The sequence below is a fragment of the Rhinolophus hipposideros genome (assembly GCF_964194185.1).
Source record: "Rhinolophus hipposideros genome assembly, chromosome: 8".
NCBI classification, from domain to species: Eukaryota; Metazoa; Chordata; class Mammalia; order Chiroptera; family Rhinolophidae; genus Rhinolophus; species Rhinolophus hipposideros.
In genome coordinates, this window is record NC_138054.1 from 89,914,564 (window position 1) to 89,933,612 (window position 19,049).

At 46.1% G+C, this 19,049-nt stretch overlaps 1 protein-coding gene across 2 annotated transcripts in view; it reads left to right on the forward strand.

Annotated features, from left to right (window-relative positions):
- ENO1 (enolase 1) overlaps positions 1-16,466 on the forward strand; it is a 29,358-nt gene extending 12,892 nt beyond the window's left edge. The window contains exons 12-14 of one of the 2 annotated variants that reach the window (XM_081057649.1): positions 878-943; positions 16,119-16,250; positions 16,352-16,466. In XM_081057649.1, coding sequence (XP_080913775.1) covers positions 878-943; positions 16,119-16,250; positions 16,352-16,382 — 229 coding nt within the window. In that variant the 3' untranslated portion in view covers positions 16,383-16,466. Of the gene's footprint in view, positions 1-877; positions 1,332-16,118; positions 16,251-16,351 lie in introns of those variants that run through there. The other variant, XM_081057648.1, reaches the window with a different exon arrangement.
- Positions 16,467-19,049: the final 2,583 nt, after the last annotated feature.

A 19,049-nucleotide genomic window follows, 5' to 3' on the forward strand; every position in this document is an offset into this window, starting at 1 on the left:
CTGGCGGGAGAGGGAACAGACTCCCTGTGGACAGTCAGAAGTTACGGGAGCCTTAGTGATTATCTAATTCAGCCCCCCTGTTTGGTGCGCAAGGAAATCGGGTTCAGAGAGGTGAAGAAAATTGCTGAAGGGCCAAAGGCAGGGTTTCCCCTGAGTGCCTTGAGACGTTCTGGTCCCCCCATTTTTGTCTCAGTTGTGTCCTCAATCTATCCTTAGGAGGCTCCCAAACACTGGAGACTTGCCCTCCCCTTTGTTACTTTTTCCAGTCTTGCAGGGGAAACCCCCCACCTCACCCCTTCTTTAAAACTATCCAGGCATCTTGTGGTTTCACCTATAAATACTTTGTATCTTTTTCAGATACAGATTATTTGTTTAACATAACCACTCTACCATTATAGTGCCCGAAGTTAGTAATAATTCTGTAGTGTCAGTACCCAGTCTGTGTATCTACTCAATCTCCCCAAGATCCCACGTTCACTCTCATAAGGTCCCCTCCTCTTTTCCCCATGCCACTTACTTGTTGAAGACACTGGTTGTCTTTTCATTTAAAAAAAAGAAAATTATGTTTAAAGAAATAGCAATTCTGACATTTCTTTTACTTTGTCCTTCAAAAACATTGAGGGGGATGGGGAGAGAAGGGGCAGCAGGTAGGCTACCACTTCCCGGCTAAGTTGGGAGGATGGGAGCGGTACGCTTTTCTGTTCCTGCATTTCGGAGCTCAAGTTGAGAGGATAAGTTGGACAGAGTGTGCAGGTGCTGGGGTCTCGACTTCCGGGTAGGTGGTGTATCTGACTACATCTCTGGATGAGGAAACTTAATGCAGTGAGATGTGACTTCTCTGTTTTTCCCTCCCTCTCTCTCCATCCTGCTTCCCAAGAATTGAAGAGGAACTGGGCAGCAAGGCCAGGTTTGCCGGCAGGAACTTCAGAAACCCGCTCGCCAAGTAAGCTCCTGGCAGGAGCCTCTGAGCCCTGGTCACTGGTCAGCCAAGTAGACCTCTGCTCCTGGTGTCCACACGGGCAGCTTGAGCACCCCCACCCCCACCCCAGCTGACACTGCAGGGGCCTCTGCTAGGTAACGGCCCTGTCCCATCCCCATGATGTACTCACTGCTTCTTTAGAACCACGAAAGCCGAACTCGACCACCTGGAACCCTGCTGGAAACCGTAGCTCTGTAGTCTTGTGTTTGGCCTGAGTCACTGTGTTTCTCACCTCACTTCCCAAGTGTCCGGAGCCAAGTGTACCTACATTGTAATCTCCGAGGTCTTCCCAGGCAAGATCCCCAGTGGTTTTATGTGCAAAATAAAAAGGCTTCAGTGGCCCGTAGGAATACTCTGTGTGTATGCGTATAGGACAGTCTGTCCTCGTGTTCTGTGTCATGGGGCGTTGCAGTAGGCCTGCAAGAGCTAGAGGCTTTGTGTCCTGAAAAGGGGTACCAGGAGTTTCTTGACATTTGCATGAGTCCTTGGAAGGGCAGTTGAGGCAAAAGGTGAGAGGAAGGAGGTGTGTCGGCCATTTCCTTCAATAGAAGTTGGGTCAGAGCTGGGAGGCAGGGTGACTTCCAATTTCCTATGTCTTATTTGGGAGAAAATACAGTCGCAGAGCTATTACAGGTTATCTCAAGGGCAGTGGTTTCTAGGTCACATGACGTCCAAACCAGAGGGCCTGCTGGAGTAAGCGAACCATCCTGGGCAAGACTGAATGTAGGTTCTTGGTGCTAGGTAGGAGAAACAGGTAAGAGAGTGATTAAAAGGGAGGTGGGACATCTAGAGATCTCGGAACCCTGTTTAAACTAAAATTGAATTCCAAGAGGTGGCCGGTTAGCTCAGTTGGTTAGAGCGTGGTGCTAACACCAAGGTTACTGGTTTGATCCCTGCATGGGCCATTGTGAGCTGCGCCCTCCTTAAAAAATAAAATAAAAGGGGGGGGGGGGGATTTAATTCCATTCCTCAGTTTCACTGACCTTACTTCAAGTGCGCAAAAGCTGCAGTAGGCGGTGTCCCCTGTGTTGTGGAGACCATATTAAGATTAACGTTGCAGAAAGCACTGTTATTGAGTAATGTGTACAGTGTGTGAGGCAATGTATTTCTTTTGAAGAGAAAATGCTTTGGTTGCTATCCACCCCTGGAAGAAGATTGGTGTTTTAGCATTTTATTTTTCTTCCCCTAAAACAATTTGATCCAAGTCTGTTGAATTGTGTTTTAATACACAAGGTGGGGAGGCTAGGCAGCCCCCTTGTGGACATTCTTGTTCATTGCTTATCCCTGTCCTTCAGGATTTAACCCCAGAAGCAGCATCAGTAGAAGATACATCTGTTAAGAGATTGAGCACAGGGAGTTGGCTTCTGTGATGATGGGGTTTCACTAAGCAAATCCAAAGTGCACAGGCAGCCATTCAGAAGGCAGGACGACCGGGACAGAGCTCCACGGGCACAGATGAGGTGCTGGCTCGTAGGCGGACGACTCTCGAGGCAGAACTCGGGCCCTAATTGTAAGGCCTTCCAACTGATTAAGCCGACGCGGATCATGCAGGATAGCACCTTATTTAAAGTCAGCTGACTAGTGATTTTAATGATGCAAAATAGCTTCACAGTGGTACCTGGATGAGTATTGCAATAACAGGACTCCAGTTAGGCTGACCTGTCACCAAGCCGTCACTGTCCACCCCTTGTCAAGGGTGCACCCATACACATCTTAAACCATAATTAATCCGAGTAATGACAGCAGGTTCCTACTTCCACCTCACATGGCACAATTCTCGCACGTACAACCTAACCCACTCACCCGTCCAGGTTGTAATGACTGGTTTCTACCTGAAAGTTGATTCTGGAGGGAAGCGAATCATCGAACTGGACCTGGCAGTCTACTAGAGTGTTTATGTTTATCCCAATTTTAAAGCAGCAAATCAATGTTAGTATGGGATGTTTTTTTTAAGGAGAGCACAGCTCACAGTGGCCCATGCAGGTATCAAACCAGCAACCTTGATGTTATTAGCACCATGCTTTAACCAACTGAGCTAACTGGGATACCCCCAGCATTAGTATTTTTAAACTTGGTTTAATGTCAACATTTTCTGGTACTTTGGTTTTAAAACAATGACTGGCAGGTAAAGGCACTTACTCTTGGATTCGAGAGCAAGTGTAGGTAGTAGGAGGGTGAGATCCACCCTGAAAGCAGGCTTCGAGCTGGGGCTTGATGGGTAAGGCCCCAGGTCGCGACAGTTTACTGACGACTTCTGACCCAGTAGAAATGAAGCATAATTTCCAGTTTCCAGGAAGACATTTTTGGGCTTTACGATGGCCTGGAATGTCAGATGTGTCTGGATCACATGAGTTTACAGGAACTTTGCGTGTTTCTAAAATAAACATTAGCACCAATTTGTAGTCTCTGGACTTTTAACTGTATATTACAAACATTTTTCCACAAAGCATACTTCTCACTTGTGTCCTCCAAACCCCAAATTACTGCATCTCTGACATTCTTCAAAAGCAAACTGAAAATGTGAGGCAGTGGTTCTCATATTTAGCTGTGCGCTGGCACCCCACAAGAAGCTTGTAAAGCCTGCATTACCCAGATCAGGAAAATCGGTCTCGGGGGTGAAACCCAAAGCTTCAGCAATTTATGAGGTTCCCCAGCTGACGGCATGTGCAATGAGCTTGAGAAGCACTGGTGCGGAGTAAGTGCAGGGCTGCTGATGACTAGGCAGAGCTAGACCTCCGGCGTTTCAAGGAGACCATGGTTTGCAGCCCGGTTTTCCCTGAAAAAAAAACCAGTCCTTGCCCCTTTTTTAGTCAATGCTGCTGAGGCCGGAAGATGGTAGCTGAGTGAATCACCACGGTCTACAGACCTTACTGCAGGAAGGGCAGTGACAGGAGCCTCCATCTTGGCTATGAATTCTGTGCTGGGGCCTGTAGATGCAGCCAAGTGAGCTCTCCAAGTAGTGGGGGCCCCAACACCTGTTCCCCGTCCCCCACAGTGGCCAAGAGCACAGGTTTGGTTAGACATGGGTTTGGATTCTGGCCCTTGCACTGAACGACTGCTTCAGTTTCCCCATCTGTAAAACTGCGCTAATAGAGTACAACTTCAGGTTATTGATTAGCATGAGTATGATCACACGCGTGGCCTTAGGCTCCTACTCAGAATAAATGAAACAGGCACTGCTACACTTATCTAGGGTGGCACAGGACATAGCGAAAGGGGAGGAAGGCTTTTAGAGCAGGTGAAGCACTTGTGATGGTTAAACAGAAACGAGAAAGTTTGGCGTGGAAAGCTCCCTGCAGCCCAGGGAAAGAGGTATTGGGACCCACTGAACTAGTCAGCAGTTTACACAACCTTACTGAGCTCTAATTGACATGGAATAACGGGCACCCATTTAAAGTACAGTTGTGGATTGGAAAATAACACTGGGCCTGCATTCCTAGAAGGCAACACAGGGCTGTTCACTTATGGTGGCTATGGTCCCACCTGCCTGCTTCCCTCACATACCGGCCCAGCCCTCTGCGGCTTTTGCACCTGCAGCCCCTGGTCCATAAGTCTTTTCTTCTCTGCAGGCCATCTTCCCATTTTTTTCCTTTCCTGTAGAAATCTGTCCCGAAGCGTTCAGTGAGTTCAGGTCCTCCAGGGCTTCTCGGCCATTGACAGCTGATGCGGTGCCTTAACTTAGCAAGCACTCCCCAGGTACAACCTTGAACCCTCCAGCTCACCTCAGCCAGAAATGGGGCAGGCCGGCACCACCGCGGCCAGTGGCAGCCTCACTTCTTCCTGCCGGTCTTGCTGCAGTGTGTGAGGGCTCCGTAATCAGGACTGCCGTCCACTGGGACCAGGCTCCTTGGCATATGTGACCTAAGACAGTAATTAAGCCCAGGCGTCCCAGGGGTGAGAAGTACACACATTAATTCGGGAGCAATTAAAACCCTCCAACATTACTGGCTTTCACCAATGACAGTCACCTTCGGGCTCCCACTTTTGGCCACCAAACTGCCGCCATGACTGCACATTTTTGAGGGCGGTTATGCTCGGGCCTAAGTAGGGGTAGCTTCCCTGACTCTCAGACTTCTCTACGGCCCCTGATTCTGTTAGGGGGAGTCACTGCAAGACAATGCCCTGGTCCAGTTTTTTTGTTTGTTTCAAATTGTAAAATCCACAAAGCAAAAATTTACCATTTGGAACATTTTTCTGTTGTACAGTTCAATGGCGATAGGTATAGCCAGTGTTGTGTAACCATCACCATTATCTATTTCCAGAACGTTTTTATTATCCCAAACAATCTCAACAGCCATTAGGCAATAACTCTCCATATCCCTCTCCACAACCCTTGGTAACCTGTATTATTATTTTTTTGTCTCTGAATTTGCTTGCTCTAGATATTTTATATAAGGGACTGACACAATATTTATCCTTTATTGTCTGGCTTATTTCACTCAGCATCTTACGGTTGAATGATATTCCACTTAGTGGATAGACACCATTTGTTTATCTGCTCATCTGCTAATAGACACTTGGGTTGTTTCTACCTTTTGATTATTATGAATAATACTTCTGTGAACATGAGTGGACAAGTACCTGTGGGAGTCCCTGCTTTCAATTCTTTTGGGGTATGTACTTAGCAGTGGAATTGCTGGGTCATACGGTAATTCTACGTTTAACTTTTTTTTATATAAATTTTATTGGGGAATATTGGGCAACAGTGTGTTTCTCCAGGTCCCATGAGCTCCAAGTCGGCTTCCAATCTAGTTGTGGAGGGCACAGCTCAGCTCCAAGTCCAGCCACCGTTTTCAATCTTTAGTTGCAGGGGGCGCAGCCCACCATCCCATGAAGGAATTGAATTGGTAACCTTGTTGTTGAGAGCTTGCGCTCTAACCAACTGAGCCATCCGGCCGCCCCTCTGGAAGCTCAGCGACAGCTCGTTGTCTTCAATCTAGTTGTGGAGGGTGCAGCTCACTGGACCATGTGGGAATCGAACCAGCAACCCTGTTGTTTAGAGCTCACGCTCTAATCATCTGAGCCATCCGGCTGCCACTTTGTTTACCTGTTTGAGAACTACCAAGGTCTGTTCTGTAGCAGCTTCACCATTTTACATCCCCACCAGTAACGTACAAAGATTCCAATTTCTCCCCATTCTCATCAACACTTATTATTTTCTTTTGCTTTTTATCATGGCCACCACTGTAGGTGTGAAGTGGTAGCTCATTGTGGTTTTACCTTGCATTTCCTTAATGATTAATGATGTTGAATATCTTCTCTTGTGCTGTTGGCTATTTGTTTATCTTCTTTGGTGAAATGTCTTTTCAAGTCATTTGGCCAGTTTTTAAATTGGGTTGTTTGTCCTGTTGTTGAGTTATAAAGTTTTTTATGTTTTCTAGATACTTTCAGATATATGATTTACAAATACCATCTCCCATTCTGTAGCTTGGTTTGATTTTTATTTTCTTGATAGTGTCTTTTGATGTACGAAAGTTTCTAATTTTGGTGAAGTTCAATTTATTTGTTTTTCTTGTTTTGCTTGTGCTTTTGGTGCCATTTTTAAGAAACCATTGTCTAATCCAAGGTCTTAGATTTACACCTATGTTTCTTTTTAAGAGTTTAATAGTTTTGGCTCTTACATTTAGGTCTTTTATCCATTTGAGTTCGTTTTTGTGTAAGCTGTTGCATGTGAATATTCAGTTGTCTAGCACCATTTGTTGAAAAGATGTCATTTTCATCTAAGTCATCATACCTGTCAACGGATCACCTTGAAAGCAGTTGGAAAGGTAGTGTTTTTAGAGAATGTGCTCAGATGTCATGGCCACCCCCAGCACCCCGCCTCACCCTTGGCTGTACTTTTTGTTATCATTAAGACAAGAGCCCTTAGGGTGCAATCAGGGCTGTCAAAACTTCTGCCTTCGCTAAGCTTAAACCTGGGTAGGACTGGAAAAATGAAGCTCCCAAGTTAGCATGAAACCTCCCATGTCTGTCCATGTGGAACCAGGACGCCGGACGTGTAATGCCTGGGGCCACAGGGCTACAAAGGACCCCAAGCCCTCCTCCAGCCTGATATCGTCTGGTGCAGCTTCACACTACCTCTAATCCCACCTGTTACCCACTCCCACATGAGAGCAGGGTGCCCCTCCATCCACTCTCCTAGGGTGCAAATCGGGGTCAGGGTTAGGGTGAGGGTGAGGTAAGAGACTGCTGGGCTCACAGTGTAAGGAGGTGCTCACTCCATCAGCCTGGCCCTGCTCCAGACCCTCATCCTGGCCAATCCTTAACTGGGCGGCAGGTAAGCTAGTGCCTGGTGGCCCCAGCTCATCTGGGGGTGGAGTTGGGGGTGGGCTAGGGCCTTAGCCGCCAGGGGGCGCTGTGGGAGCTGCCCTGAGCCCCTTGGCCTCCCTGCCGCCCCTGTGGGCCCTGAGGATTGCCTGGCCTCCCTGCCCTCTGTCCAGCCCCAGCTGGTTGGCACAGGTTTGCTCTTCCCTGCTGGCTGTGCCCTGTGGCAAAAGCCAGCCCAGAGCTCTGGGCTGAATGCAGCTGTCACTGGATAAAGGAAAATTCCTGGACAGCAAGTCCTTGTCAACGCCTGTCTCCCTTGTCACTGCAAATGCTGTGGTGAGGTTCAGAGAAACGCCACTGCAGAGGTGGCCGCAGTGCTATGGAGACACAATCAAAATGAGCTCTTCCCTGGCTCCCTGTGGTATCTGAACCTTTTGAGGAGCTTATCCTTCGCTCAAATTTCTTAAACAATTTTTTTTTAAATTGGGGAATACTGGGGGCAGTGTGTTTCTCCAGCACCCATCAGCTCCAAATTGTTGTCCTTCAGTCTAGTTGTGGAGGGCGCAGCTCAGCTCCAAGTCCAGTCGCCGTTTTCAATATTAGTTGCAGGGGGCGCAGCCCACCATCCCATGCGGGAATTGAACCGGCAACCTTGTTGTTGAGAGCTCGCGCTCTAACCACCTGAGCCACCTGGCAGCCCCTCTGGCAGTTCAGCGGCAGCTTGTTGTCTTCAATCTAGTTGTGGCGAGTGCACCTCAATGGCCTTTGTGGGAATTGAACCAGCAACCCTGTGGTTCAGAGCTTGCGCTCTAACCAACTGAGCCATCCGGCCGCTGTCCCTCAAATTTCTTGCATGTTGAGGACATTTGCTCAGTTTCTCAAGGGACAAAGGATCGAGAAGGACACAGGCAGAGACAGAATGACATGCAGCCCACCCTTGCTGTGCTGTTCCTGACACCAAACCCTGGGGTCTTAAGCAGTGGGTCTCATCGCTCCTGTCCTGGCCTTGCCGGGACACAGAAGCGGTGTGGCAGGAGCTAAGCGGGCCCTCCCTCCAGCACAGCTGTGTTTGGCATTGCAAACACAACACGGGCTGGGGTGGCACTTCCTGGGAAATGATCAGGGCCCACGCGGCCGCATCGGTGCACAAGTCCACTGCACATGCTCTAAAGGAAACCAGCGAGTTCCAGGCAAAATTGCCCTCTGTGGTCAGACCGCGACTAGAGAATTTCCCACAGGAGCTCTGTTACCCCTGAGCGACAGCACCTGCATTCCAGGGGTCAGGTTTCTGGCCTTGCAGCCCAGTTCTGCCTTGTTCTCTGTTCTTACATGGTCCCGTTTAGGGAAAATCAGCAAGTCCACAGAAGGCAGGGCCACTGGATGTCTGGTCTAGGTAAGGACAGCCTGGGACGGTGTGGGGGTGGGGCCGTCATCAGGTCCTTGGCTCTCTTTTTTTGGTCATTCTGCCCATTTCTTTCCCCTGCTTTTATGGAGTGTCCTACAGATACTGGCACAGACTAGCTCCCTACCTTGATTTTCTTGTCTCTGTCGGGGTGCTCCTTTTCCTCCCACCCCCTCCTCCAGTTCCTCCTCTTCCTTTTTCCCTAGATACTGTAAGGAAATACCTGTGGGATAACAATAACAAATGTTTACAAGATACGAAGTTACACACATGGATCCCTGTCCATGTTGCCTGCCTCCTTTGACAGGGTGGACTGAAGCTTCCAGAAGCTTCCATTTCACTCGTTTGTCTCCTTCCTAGAAGGAGGAAGAGCCGACAGAATGACTGGAGAGGAGGCAGAGGGAAATGCCCGGGGAGCGTCCTGGGCCCCGCGGTGGGTCCCACACTCCCTGGAGCTAATTTGACCCGAAGGAGATAACAGCAGAGCAGCTCCCACTTGTTTACCTGTTCCCCTTTCCTTCTTGCTTATTGAGCACCCATCCTGGGACAGGACCTTGTCTTCAGCTGGATTTTAAAGGTGAACACAGCTTTGCGGTGCAGAGACCAGCTGAGGCTAAGTACTGCTGGAGTGGAACCCCTGCCTGGCAAGGATTGAGATGGTGCTCTGGGGCCGTGATGGCAGCCTGGTGTCAGGAGCGGGCATGGATTTGGGGTCTCCTGGGCTCAGGACTTTTCATTTGCAAGTGGCAGTGACCAATTCAGTTAAATCAAAAAGGACTTTTATTGGCATGTGGCTTCAGGCCTGGCTGGATCCAGAGGCTGAAAGAATTTCACCAGGTCTCAGTACCTCTCCATCCCTCCACTCTGCTGTCATCTGTGCTGGTTTTTACCCCCAGGCGGGCTCTCCAGGTTGGGCATCCCCCCGTCTTTATGTTCAGATCAGTAGCCCCATTTTCTTTCTCCCAACTGTTCTAGCCAAAATCCTAAGCCTGGCTCTCATTGGCTTGAATTGGGTCACACGCCCGTCTTTGAACCAATTATTGTAGCCCAGGGAGATGAAATCACTGATGGTTAGGCCTGGGTCACAAGATCACCCCCAGATTCTGGTGACACTCAACAATGGACTGAAACTGGGAAAAGGGCTTTTCCCAAAGGAAGAACAGATGCTGCCACTTGAAAAAAGGTGAATAGATAATAGGCAGGCAAAAACATCCATGCCCATTCTTAGAGCTGTGACTCCTCTCTCCTTCTGGCTGTGTGACTTTGGCCAGGTCACTTAACGTCTCTGAGCCTCGCTGAAAACACAATTTCTTTCTCTGGGGTCTTGGAACAGTCAGGATTGAGTGCAGACTGCTCCATCTGGCCATTTGTTCTTGCTGGGAAGGCCTAAGCAAAGGGATCCTGACATGTTTTTCCAGCATGTGGACAAAGGGGCATATTAATTTTGGGGAATTACCTACAGGTGGGGTCCCAAGCATAACTCTGCGAGGAGGCCACTTTCCCCTGGAGCCCTGAGTGCACTGCTGGATGCTAGCCTGTGTACAGCCAGTAGCCAATCTGTTTATGGGTAACCTTCCTCCATCACAACCCTGCCAGTGCCCCGGCTGTTTCGTCATGGTCCAGCAAAGGTGGAGGGATGACCCATCTTTCCTGTTTCCCAGTGGCTTTCAACTGGTTTGCCTCCAGCTATGAATGAAGCCATGGGTCTCCCCAACGACTGCTCTCAACCTCTCCCTTCTCTTCTTGGCAACACTCATAGGAGGGTTTCTTTGCTTTTATGCTTGTTCCAGTTTCTTACAGGACTTTATACCAAAGTATACTCATAGTATAATGCATGGTAATAGGAACCAGTTTTCAATAAGAAAAAAACTGACCACCCTTTTGTTCCTAGTCACTGAAAGGGTACTCGCTCTGCTGAGCAATCTGTGTCTGCTCCTGGAATATGTCCCACCCCCCACCTCAGGGGACAGCCCTCTGTCTCTCTGTTGGTCTTTGGAACTATCTTCCATCTGTTGCCTCCCACCAACCCTCTGCCACCTGAGTCATCAGCCCACAGTTGGGGGGTGGGGTGCAAGGCAGTAGCTCCACCAGCAAATGCCACCATGTGAGTGTCAGAGCTGGGACCATGATGTCCTGGGCCCCTTGCTGGCAGCAAGCCTGACTTCCGTTTGTTCAGATCTTTGCAAGGCAGAAGGCCCATTACCTGTTCCTACTTATCCCCTGGGTATAACTGATTCCTCCCATTTTTGCTGCTTTATCGTGGAGGATTGCATGAGGGAATTGAAAGTGGAGAAAGGAGGGAACTAGTTAGAAATGGGTTAAGGTCCGCGTTCTCTCTAATACTGCACGCCAGCAAACCTGGCTTGTCCGTTGGCTAATGGAGCAAGACAATGACTTGAAAAATCTTGAACTGTTAATATTTGTGCTTTTCTTTTACCCCCGTCCTTTGCAACTCCTCCCTCTGGAAGAGGCATCCACATTGCTTCAAGAGAATGAGAGGTACAGTAAGAATATAAAGGTCAAGAAACAGTATCTCCCTTTTGGGGAATCAACAGCGAAAGCCTAGGGCTCGAGCAATGTTTATGACATGCTGAGAGAACCGGAAAAAGAATGGGGAAAGAAGGATTGCCCTTGACCCCTTGGGAGAGTCCCCTGGATTGGGGCAGGGAGGAAGAATGGGGCTGGGGGCAACCTAAGAAGGTTTTTGTGGATCAGAGCAGTTTAGCCCTGGGATCCCTGTCCCCAAACCCTCTTGCAAGTGACAGTTGGAAGCATCTCATGTGGGGGAAAGGAGGTGTGCTGTATTAGTTTCCTGGGACTGCTATGACAAATGACCACAAATGGCTTAAAACAACAAAAATCTATGCTCTCCCGGTTCTGGAGGCCGGAAGTTCCAAATCAGGGTGTTGGGGGGGTAGCACCTCTCTGAAGGCTCTAGGGGAGGAGACTTCCTGCCTCTTCTAGCTTCTGGCAGTTGCTGGCCATCCTTGCTATTCCTGGCTTGTGGCTGCGTCACCCCAATCTCTGCCTCTGTCACCACAAAGCCTACTTTCTTGTGTGTCTTCTCTGCATCTCTGAATTTCTCTCCGTATAAGGACACCAGTCATTAGATTTAAGTCCCTCCCCCAATCCAGTATGACCTCATGTTAACTGGATGATGTTTGCAAAAACCCTATTTCCAAATAAGGTACTGAGACAAGAACTTAGACATAGTATCTTTTGTGAGGGGACACAATTCAACCCACAACATTGCCCTTCAAACGCTGGCATGACAAATGCCAGTGTCCCAGGGTGCCAAAACTAGCAGCGAGGTTTGTGTGAATGGTTAGCAGGAAGCTCATGTGACTGGGACAAAATGGGCCAGGATGAGAGTAGCGGGGAATGAAGTTGGAGGAGAAAAGGCAGGGCCAGGCCACATGGGACTTTGTAGGTCCCTGGCAAAGGCTCTGGGTTTTCTCTGAACGAATTGGGAGCTAGTGGGGTAGTTGAAGGGGAGGATGGCAAAATCTGACTTAAGTTTTAAAACATTCACCCTGGTGGCTCTAGTGAGAATAGACTGTCAGAGGAAGCTTGTACCATAACCCAGAAGAGAAGGGTCAGCGCTCAGGAGCGGGGCAGAAGCGCTGGAGGTGGTCAGAAGTGGTCAGAGCCTGGATCTCTCTCGAAGTAGCCTTTGCCAATAGACTGCATGTGGGTACGTAAAAGGGGAGAACCCAGTGTGGTTCTGAAGTTTTGGGCTGGAACAACTGTAAGGATGAATTGCCATCGCCTGAGACGAGGGAACCCAAGTGAAAGAACCAGTTGGAGGGAGGGAAAGTGGGAGTTTGTTTTGGGCCCTGGTAAATTTAGGATGCCCACTGGACTTACCTGTAGGAGTGTCGGTCTATGAGTCTGGAGTCCTGGGAACAGGTCTGCGCTGCAGACACACATTTGGGAGTTGTTGGTGTCAGTTTCATTTAAAGTTGTGAGTACAGATCTGGCACCCTGGCTATGAGTATGGAGAGAGAAAAGAAAGCTGTGGTGGGCTCTGGGGCAATCCAATATTTGGAGGTTGGAAGACTGAAAAGGTAAGCAGTCCCCTAAATTTCTCCTGAGTTGAAATATTTTTAGTTGTTATAATTAACTCTTTAAATAATAGAAATTTTATTTTGTATACGGTAAGAAATAAGATTCTGCATTGATTTTCCCCCTCCCCCTCAGATAGTCACAGGACAACGTCTTTACCTGGCAAGACCCTTCCTGGTCGAATCCCTGCCTTAATGATTGATCAGCCATTCAGCCATGCATCCAGGTCTTCGCAGTGCTGGACTGAAATAATTCAACATGACCCACTGAAATCTGTTCTCAGAAAGGCAGCACAGCCTACTTACCAGTCTCAAAGCAGAGCCCATGCACTTGGTGACATGCAGAGCACCGGGGGTCTTCCAGGACCCTCCTACATACAGAGGGATGTCCTGCCCCTGGGCCAATCTCTCACATAGGAAAGGAACAACTACTTGTGTGATGGACCAGTTATTGTTATTATAGATAGTTCTAGGTAGTTCTAGATGTTCTAGGTAGCCTTTGTGAATGAATGAAAAGGTTTGAATTTTGAGTTAAGGTATGAATGATGGAATCACTTAGCTCTTTTGATGAGCATCAAAAATTGACTCATGTTCCTTTTATAAGGGACAGGTTGACAAGGGGCCACCGGCCAGAACCTCGATGATCTGGCTAGTGAATCTCTAGTACATTTCCTCAGTGCATGGAACAGTAGGGAACAGTACATTCAATGCATTTTATCCTCTGCAATGATTTATTGCATGTACATGATCCCTTCAGAATTCGTGTGCTATTGATTGGTTTCATTAGAAACACAAAATATTTTATTATGAAAAACATCTTTCAAGTTTTTTTTTCCATTCGGCTTTTCTTTTTTATATGAAGGCTCTTACTAATATGCAGTCATGACAAGGAGATATAGCTTAGATTCCTGATTTCTGAGATTTACAATGAAGGGAAAATGGCTTTAAAAATCAGTTTCCCACATTATGAATGTACACTGCCTTTATTTGACAAGATGGTGATTATTTGGAATAAGGAAATGCTGAAGGGTCTCTGGCTAAAGCAGTGAAGCCTTAATAATCTGAAGATTCGTGTCCTGAGTCAGATCTTTGCAGACAACTAATGGTGCTACAAAGATATTTGTGAAATTATTTGTAAATTAGTCAAGTTAAGAATGAGCCAAATGATCCCATAAAGATTTTAACCTTTTAGATAAGCACTATTAAATAATGAACTGTAAAACAGAGATGACCATAATATATAATGAACATAATGTACAGTCTTAATAGACTTGGCACCCATCAGAAAACCAATAAATTCTATGACATCATGAAGAGACTATTTTGGACTTAAACCAAAATCATTTAATTAAACTGTGGTATTTTACCAGATAGAACCCAAGAATGAACTACCTTTTATTGCTGCCAGATATACAATGAACACATACGAGGTCTGACAATTAGGTTTATGAACTTGTTGCAACAATGTAGCTAACCTTTTTTGATATCAGAGGGATTATTCATTATGAATTTGTACCAACTGGACAAGCAGTTCAAGTTTACTATTTGGAAGTGCTGAAAAGGCTGTGTGAAAAGGTTAGACAAAAACGACCTCAACTTTTCGCCATCAACTGATGGCTCTTGCATCACGACAGTGCACCAGCTCACACGGCACTGTCTGTGAAGGAGTTTTTAGCCAGTGAACAAATAACTGTATTGGAACACCCTCCCTACTCCCTACTGATCTGGCCCCCAGTGACTTCTGCCTTTACCCAAAGATAAAGGAAATAGTGAAAGGAAGACATTTTGATGACATTCAGGACATCAAGCGTAATATGACGACAGCTCTGATGGCCATTCCAGAAAAAGAGTTCCAAAATTGCTTTGAAGGGTGGACTAGGCGCTGGCCTCGGTGCACAGCTTCCCAAGGGGAGTACTTTGAAGGTGACCATAGTGATACTCAGCAACGAGGTATGTAGCACTTTCTAGGATGATTTCGTGAACTTAATTGTCTGACCTTGTAAGTGGGGCCGGGTGGGGGAACCATGCAGTTCAATCCCACTCAGAGGGAAGAACTTCATTGGCCATAGTGATTTCAGCGTTGGTGTATTGGAAGTAGAACCGAGATGCTTCTTAGAAGATAAATTTGCTTTTCCATAAATGGCTATGGCATCTTTTTGTTGTGCCACAAAATATACAAAAAATAAGCAATGAGTTACGGCAAACATTTGTTCAATTGAAATTTTTTAAAATTGATTTTTATGCTGCGTGCTTTGGGTATTTAGATGAAAAATCAATCTGCTAATTTTCTCTGCTGAGTCCTCCAAAAATAATGTGATTTGGGGAGTACAGCTGACTAGTGAACATGACCATGCAAAGACAAACAACTGAAGTAGTTGGTTATCATGAAATTGAAGTTCAGCTCGTTGAAGGAAAAAAGACCAGATTTATTTCTCTCAGAGATACACATATATGTATATATATGTGTGTGGGGGTGTATATAGATATAATACATATTACTGTTTATTTCCTATTTTAGAAAAATCTTCCTTTAGTTACCTAGAGCTGAGTTTAGTCTATCAAGCTCCATACAGTGTATGTTCAAGTCTTAAAATATTTAAAAATTTCAATGTTATTGTTACAGGGTTCTTGTTTACATGAACGTTTGGTCCTTTTGGGCCAAACTGAGGAAAGAAAGGACAGACAAGTCCTCCACCTCCTGGTACCCCTTGACCCTGCTCCCTGTCACCCTTCCAGCTCTGAATTCTTCTGGTTGGCTCCCACAACTGGCGGTCATCCCTCACATGACGTTTCATTGACTTGGCTGTTTCATACACATCTCTTGTCATGGCATGAGACAACGAGGCAAAAGGTTCAGGCTGAGGGGGGGGTCCCACGCACACCTCCGTGGGGAGCCGTGCAGACTTGTGCTGTGGGCAGAGAAGGGAGAAGCAGCTGATACGTGGCAGAGAGCGAGCCTCGGGTCAGCATTCCGAGCTGACCTTTCCCTCTTGCCATGGTTTGTTATCTTCTTTTGAGTCATGGACCCCCTTTGAACACCTGTGAGCACTAGGGATCCCCCTTCTAAAAATCATGAGTGCTCATACACGTGCACATGCCTACACACGAACACTCACGTTTTCTTTGTACAGTCTCAGGGGTTCACGGGTGCCCTTGGAGTCCTTGGCATCAAAATCAGTTGTTCCCTGAGATGCTGGGGATAAAAGCTTACTCCTGTCTCTTAAAATATGGCCCACACCCTTTAAATCAATTTTTAAAATAAACAAGGGCTTCGCACAAGCCAGTTTAAAGGGCTTAATGATGCCCAGAAGTCAAAGCAGTGTCTAGTCTGAGTGAATGGGTTTCACACTAGTTCCTTACCTTTGTCCTGCCCCTAAACGTGTGTTCTGTGGCTCTGTGATTCTAGGAACCCCCACAGGGAGCCAGGGAGCCGGGACTCTAATTTGGCCAAGACCAAGGGAGGCCACTTCCCATCCCTGAGTCTCAGTTTCCTCATTGGTCAAGAAGGAGAGATTTGGATGAGTCCACAGTTCTCTAGGTGAGTTCCAGGACCGTCTTTTTGAGGTCCATGAGGTCAAAACTATTGTTACAACAAACTAAGCTGTTATTTGCCTTTTTTCACTCACCTCTTGTCACCAGTGTACAGTGGAGTTTTCCAGAGGCTACGTGACCTGAGATGAGAGCTAATGGAATGCGTACTTGTATATCCTTGTGTTTCAGAGACACCTGACGTAATAAATATTGCGATGAAACCAAAGCTCTTTAGGTTGGTCACTGTGTTGGTTTTCTCGGGTTGCTGTAACAAAGTACCACAAACTGCGTGGCTTAAAACAACAGAAATTTATTGTCTCACAGTTCTGGAAGCCAGGAGTCCAAATTTAAGGTGTTGGCAGGGTTGGTTTCCTTTTGAGGCTCTGACAAAGAATCTGTTCCATGCTTCTATCCTAGCTTCTGGTGACGGCCGTCAATCCTTGTTGTCCCTTGACTTGTGGACGCATCACTCCAATCTCTGTCCCCATCTTCCTATGGCAGTCTCCCGGCATCTCTGTGCCTTCGCATGTCTATCTTCTTATGAGGACATCAGTCATGTTGGATTAGGGGCCCATCCTCCTCCAGCGGACCTCATCTTGACTGACTAATGACCTCTGTGATGATCTTATTTCCAAACATGGTCAGTCTCAGGAGTAGGGGTTAGGACTTCAACATATATTTTTTGAGGGAACAGTTCAACCCAGAATAGTCACCAAAACTATTTAAGATTCTGAAATCAGAGTCTGACGAAGTGATTTTAGGGGTTCTACCCTGATGAAACATTGTAAGATTCTAAGGTAAATTTTAATGGATTTGAAATACTTGGCTTCTGTTAACTTTGTGTTTTCTCACCTGGCATTTAATGATATTTGTATGGTTACACCATCCTACATGTCTGCGACTAGAACATTAATAGACTTGACTAAATGGGACGGTTGCTAATTGCTGTATCATCTTGTTTACCTTCGTGAATACCGTTACATTGATTTGTAGGTGTTTATGTTCAAGGGATCAAAATATCAGCGTTTTAAAAAGTGACATTGGAAACCAAAAACAACAAAAGAACAAGACAAACAAATGAGAAACAAAAACTCATAGACACAGACAATAGTTTAGTGGTTACTAGAAGGTAAGTGGGGTGGGGGGAGGAAGATGAGGGTAAGGGGGATCAAATATATGGTGATGGAAGGAGAACTGACTCTGGGTGGTGAACACACAATGGGATTTATAGATGATGTAATACAGAATTGTACACCTGAAATTATGTAATTTCATTAACAATTGTCACCCCAATAAATAAAAAAAAAAAAAGTGACATTGGGACCGTTCTGGTGGCTCAGGCGGTTAGAGCTCCATTCTCCTAACTCTGAAATCTGCTGGTTCTATTCCCACATGGGCCAGTGGGCTCTCAACCACAAGGTTGCCAGTTCAATTCCTCGAGTCCCGCAAGGGATGGTGGGCAGCACCCCCTGCAACTAACAATGGCAACTGGATCTGGATATGAGCTGCGCCCTCCACAACTAAGACTGAAAGGACAACACCTTGACTTGGAAAAAAAAGTCCTGGAAGTACATACTGTTCCCCAATAAAGTCCTATTCCCCTTCCCCAATAAAATCTTTAAAAAGAAAACAGTGACATAAGCTGAAGGTACTGGTTGTGGACAGTACGTCCAGCGTGACTGAGAGCACTGATACTGATACTGTCCATGGGGAATGAAGGCAGATGAAAACTTTGTCCTCCCTGAACAGGGGTACATTTCAAAGAGCTATTTCCTAAACTGGATCTTAAATCCCATTAAACTCAGCTTTGAGCATATGAGATCCTTTGAAAACACATGGAAGCTTTTGTTTGCTGGGTAAAGGGCCTTTGTCACTTCACTGAGGCTGCTAAACTTTTCTCGACTGGTAGAAATGTCTTTGTGAATTGAGTGTCCGAGATTTGTCTTAAAAAACATGGGGAAGAAGAGAAAGTGGCTTTTTATAATATTATAAGGATGCTGAAACAACTACTTGTTTTCTTGAAAATCTTTAAAATTTTTTCTTAATGGAAGATACTGGCAATCAATTTTGGAAATGTTCTCTTTTTTCATATTTGCTTCCAATATTTTAAAAAGAAATAATATATCACAAATACAACTGAATGATTCTTCTCATGCCACATTCCTGCCACCCTCCCCAGAGGGTGAAGTTGGTTTGACTCTTTTTTAGTGAATGTTTTTATATTTTTATTATCTCTCTCTATAATATGTAGAGCATGGTTTAGTATGCTTTTATAATTCATATAAATGGTGTCATTACGTGAAATGTGTTTTTGAAAATTGTCTTTTTCCTTCAACATTATGCTCCTTGATTTTTATTTTTTTTTTTTTTGGTATCACTACATGTAAATTATTTTACCTTCACTTATTCCTTCTCTAATGCCCTTGCTTTCTTTGTAGACCTGCGTTTCTGACCAATGTCATTTTCTTTTCCTCTGGAGAATTTCTTTTAACATGTCCTGCAGGGCAGCTCTACTGGCAACACATTCCCTCAATATTTGTTTGTCTAAGAAAGTCTTTATTTCTCTGACTTATGAAGGATAACTTTTGATTTCACTGGATACAGAATTCTAAACTGGTGGGCTTTTTCTTTCATCACTTTAAATATTTCACTCCATTCTCTTTTTTTTTTTGTTTTTAATTGGGGAATATTGGGGAACAGTGTGTTTCTCCAGGGCCCATCAGCTCCAAGTCATTGTCCTTCAATCTAGTTGTGGAGGGCGCAGCTCAGCTCTAAGTCCAGTCGCCGTTTTCAATCTTTAGTTGCA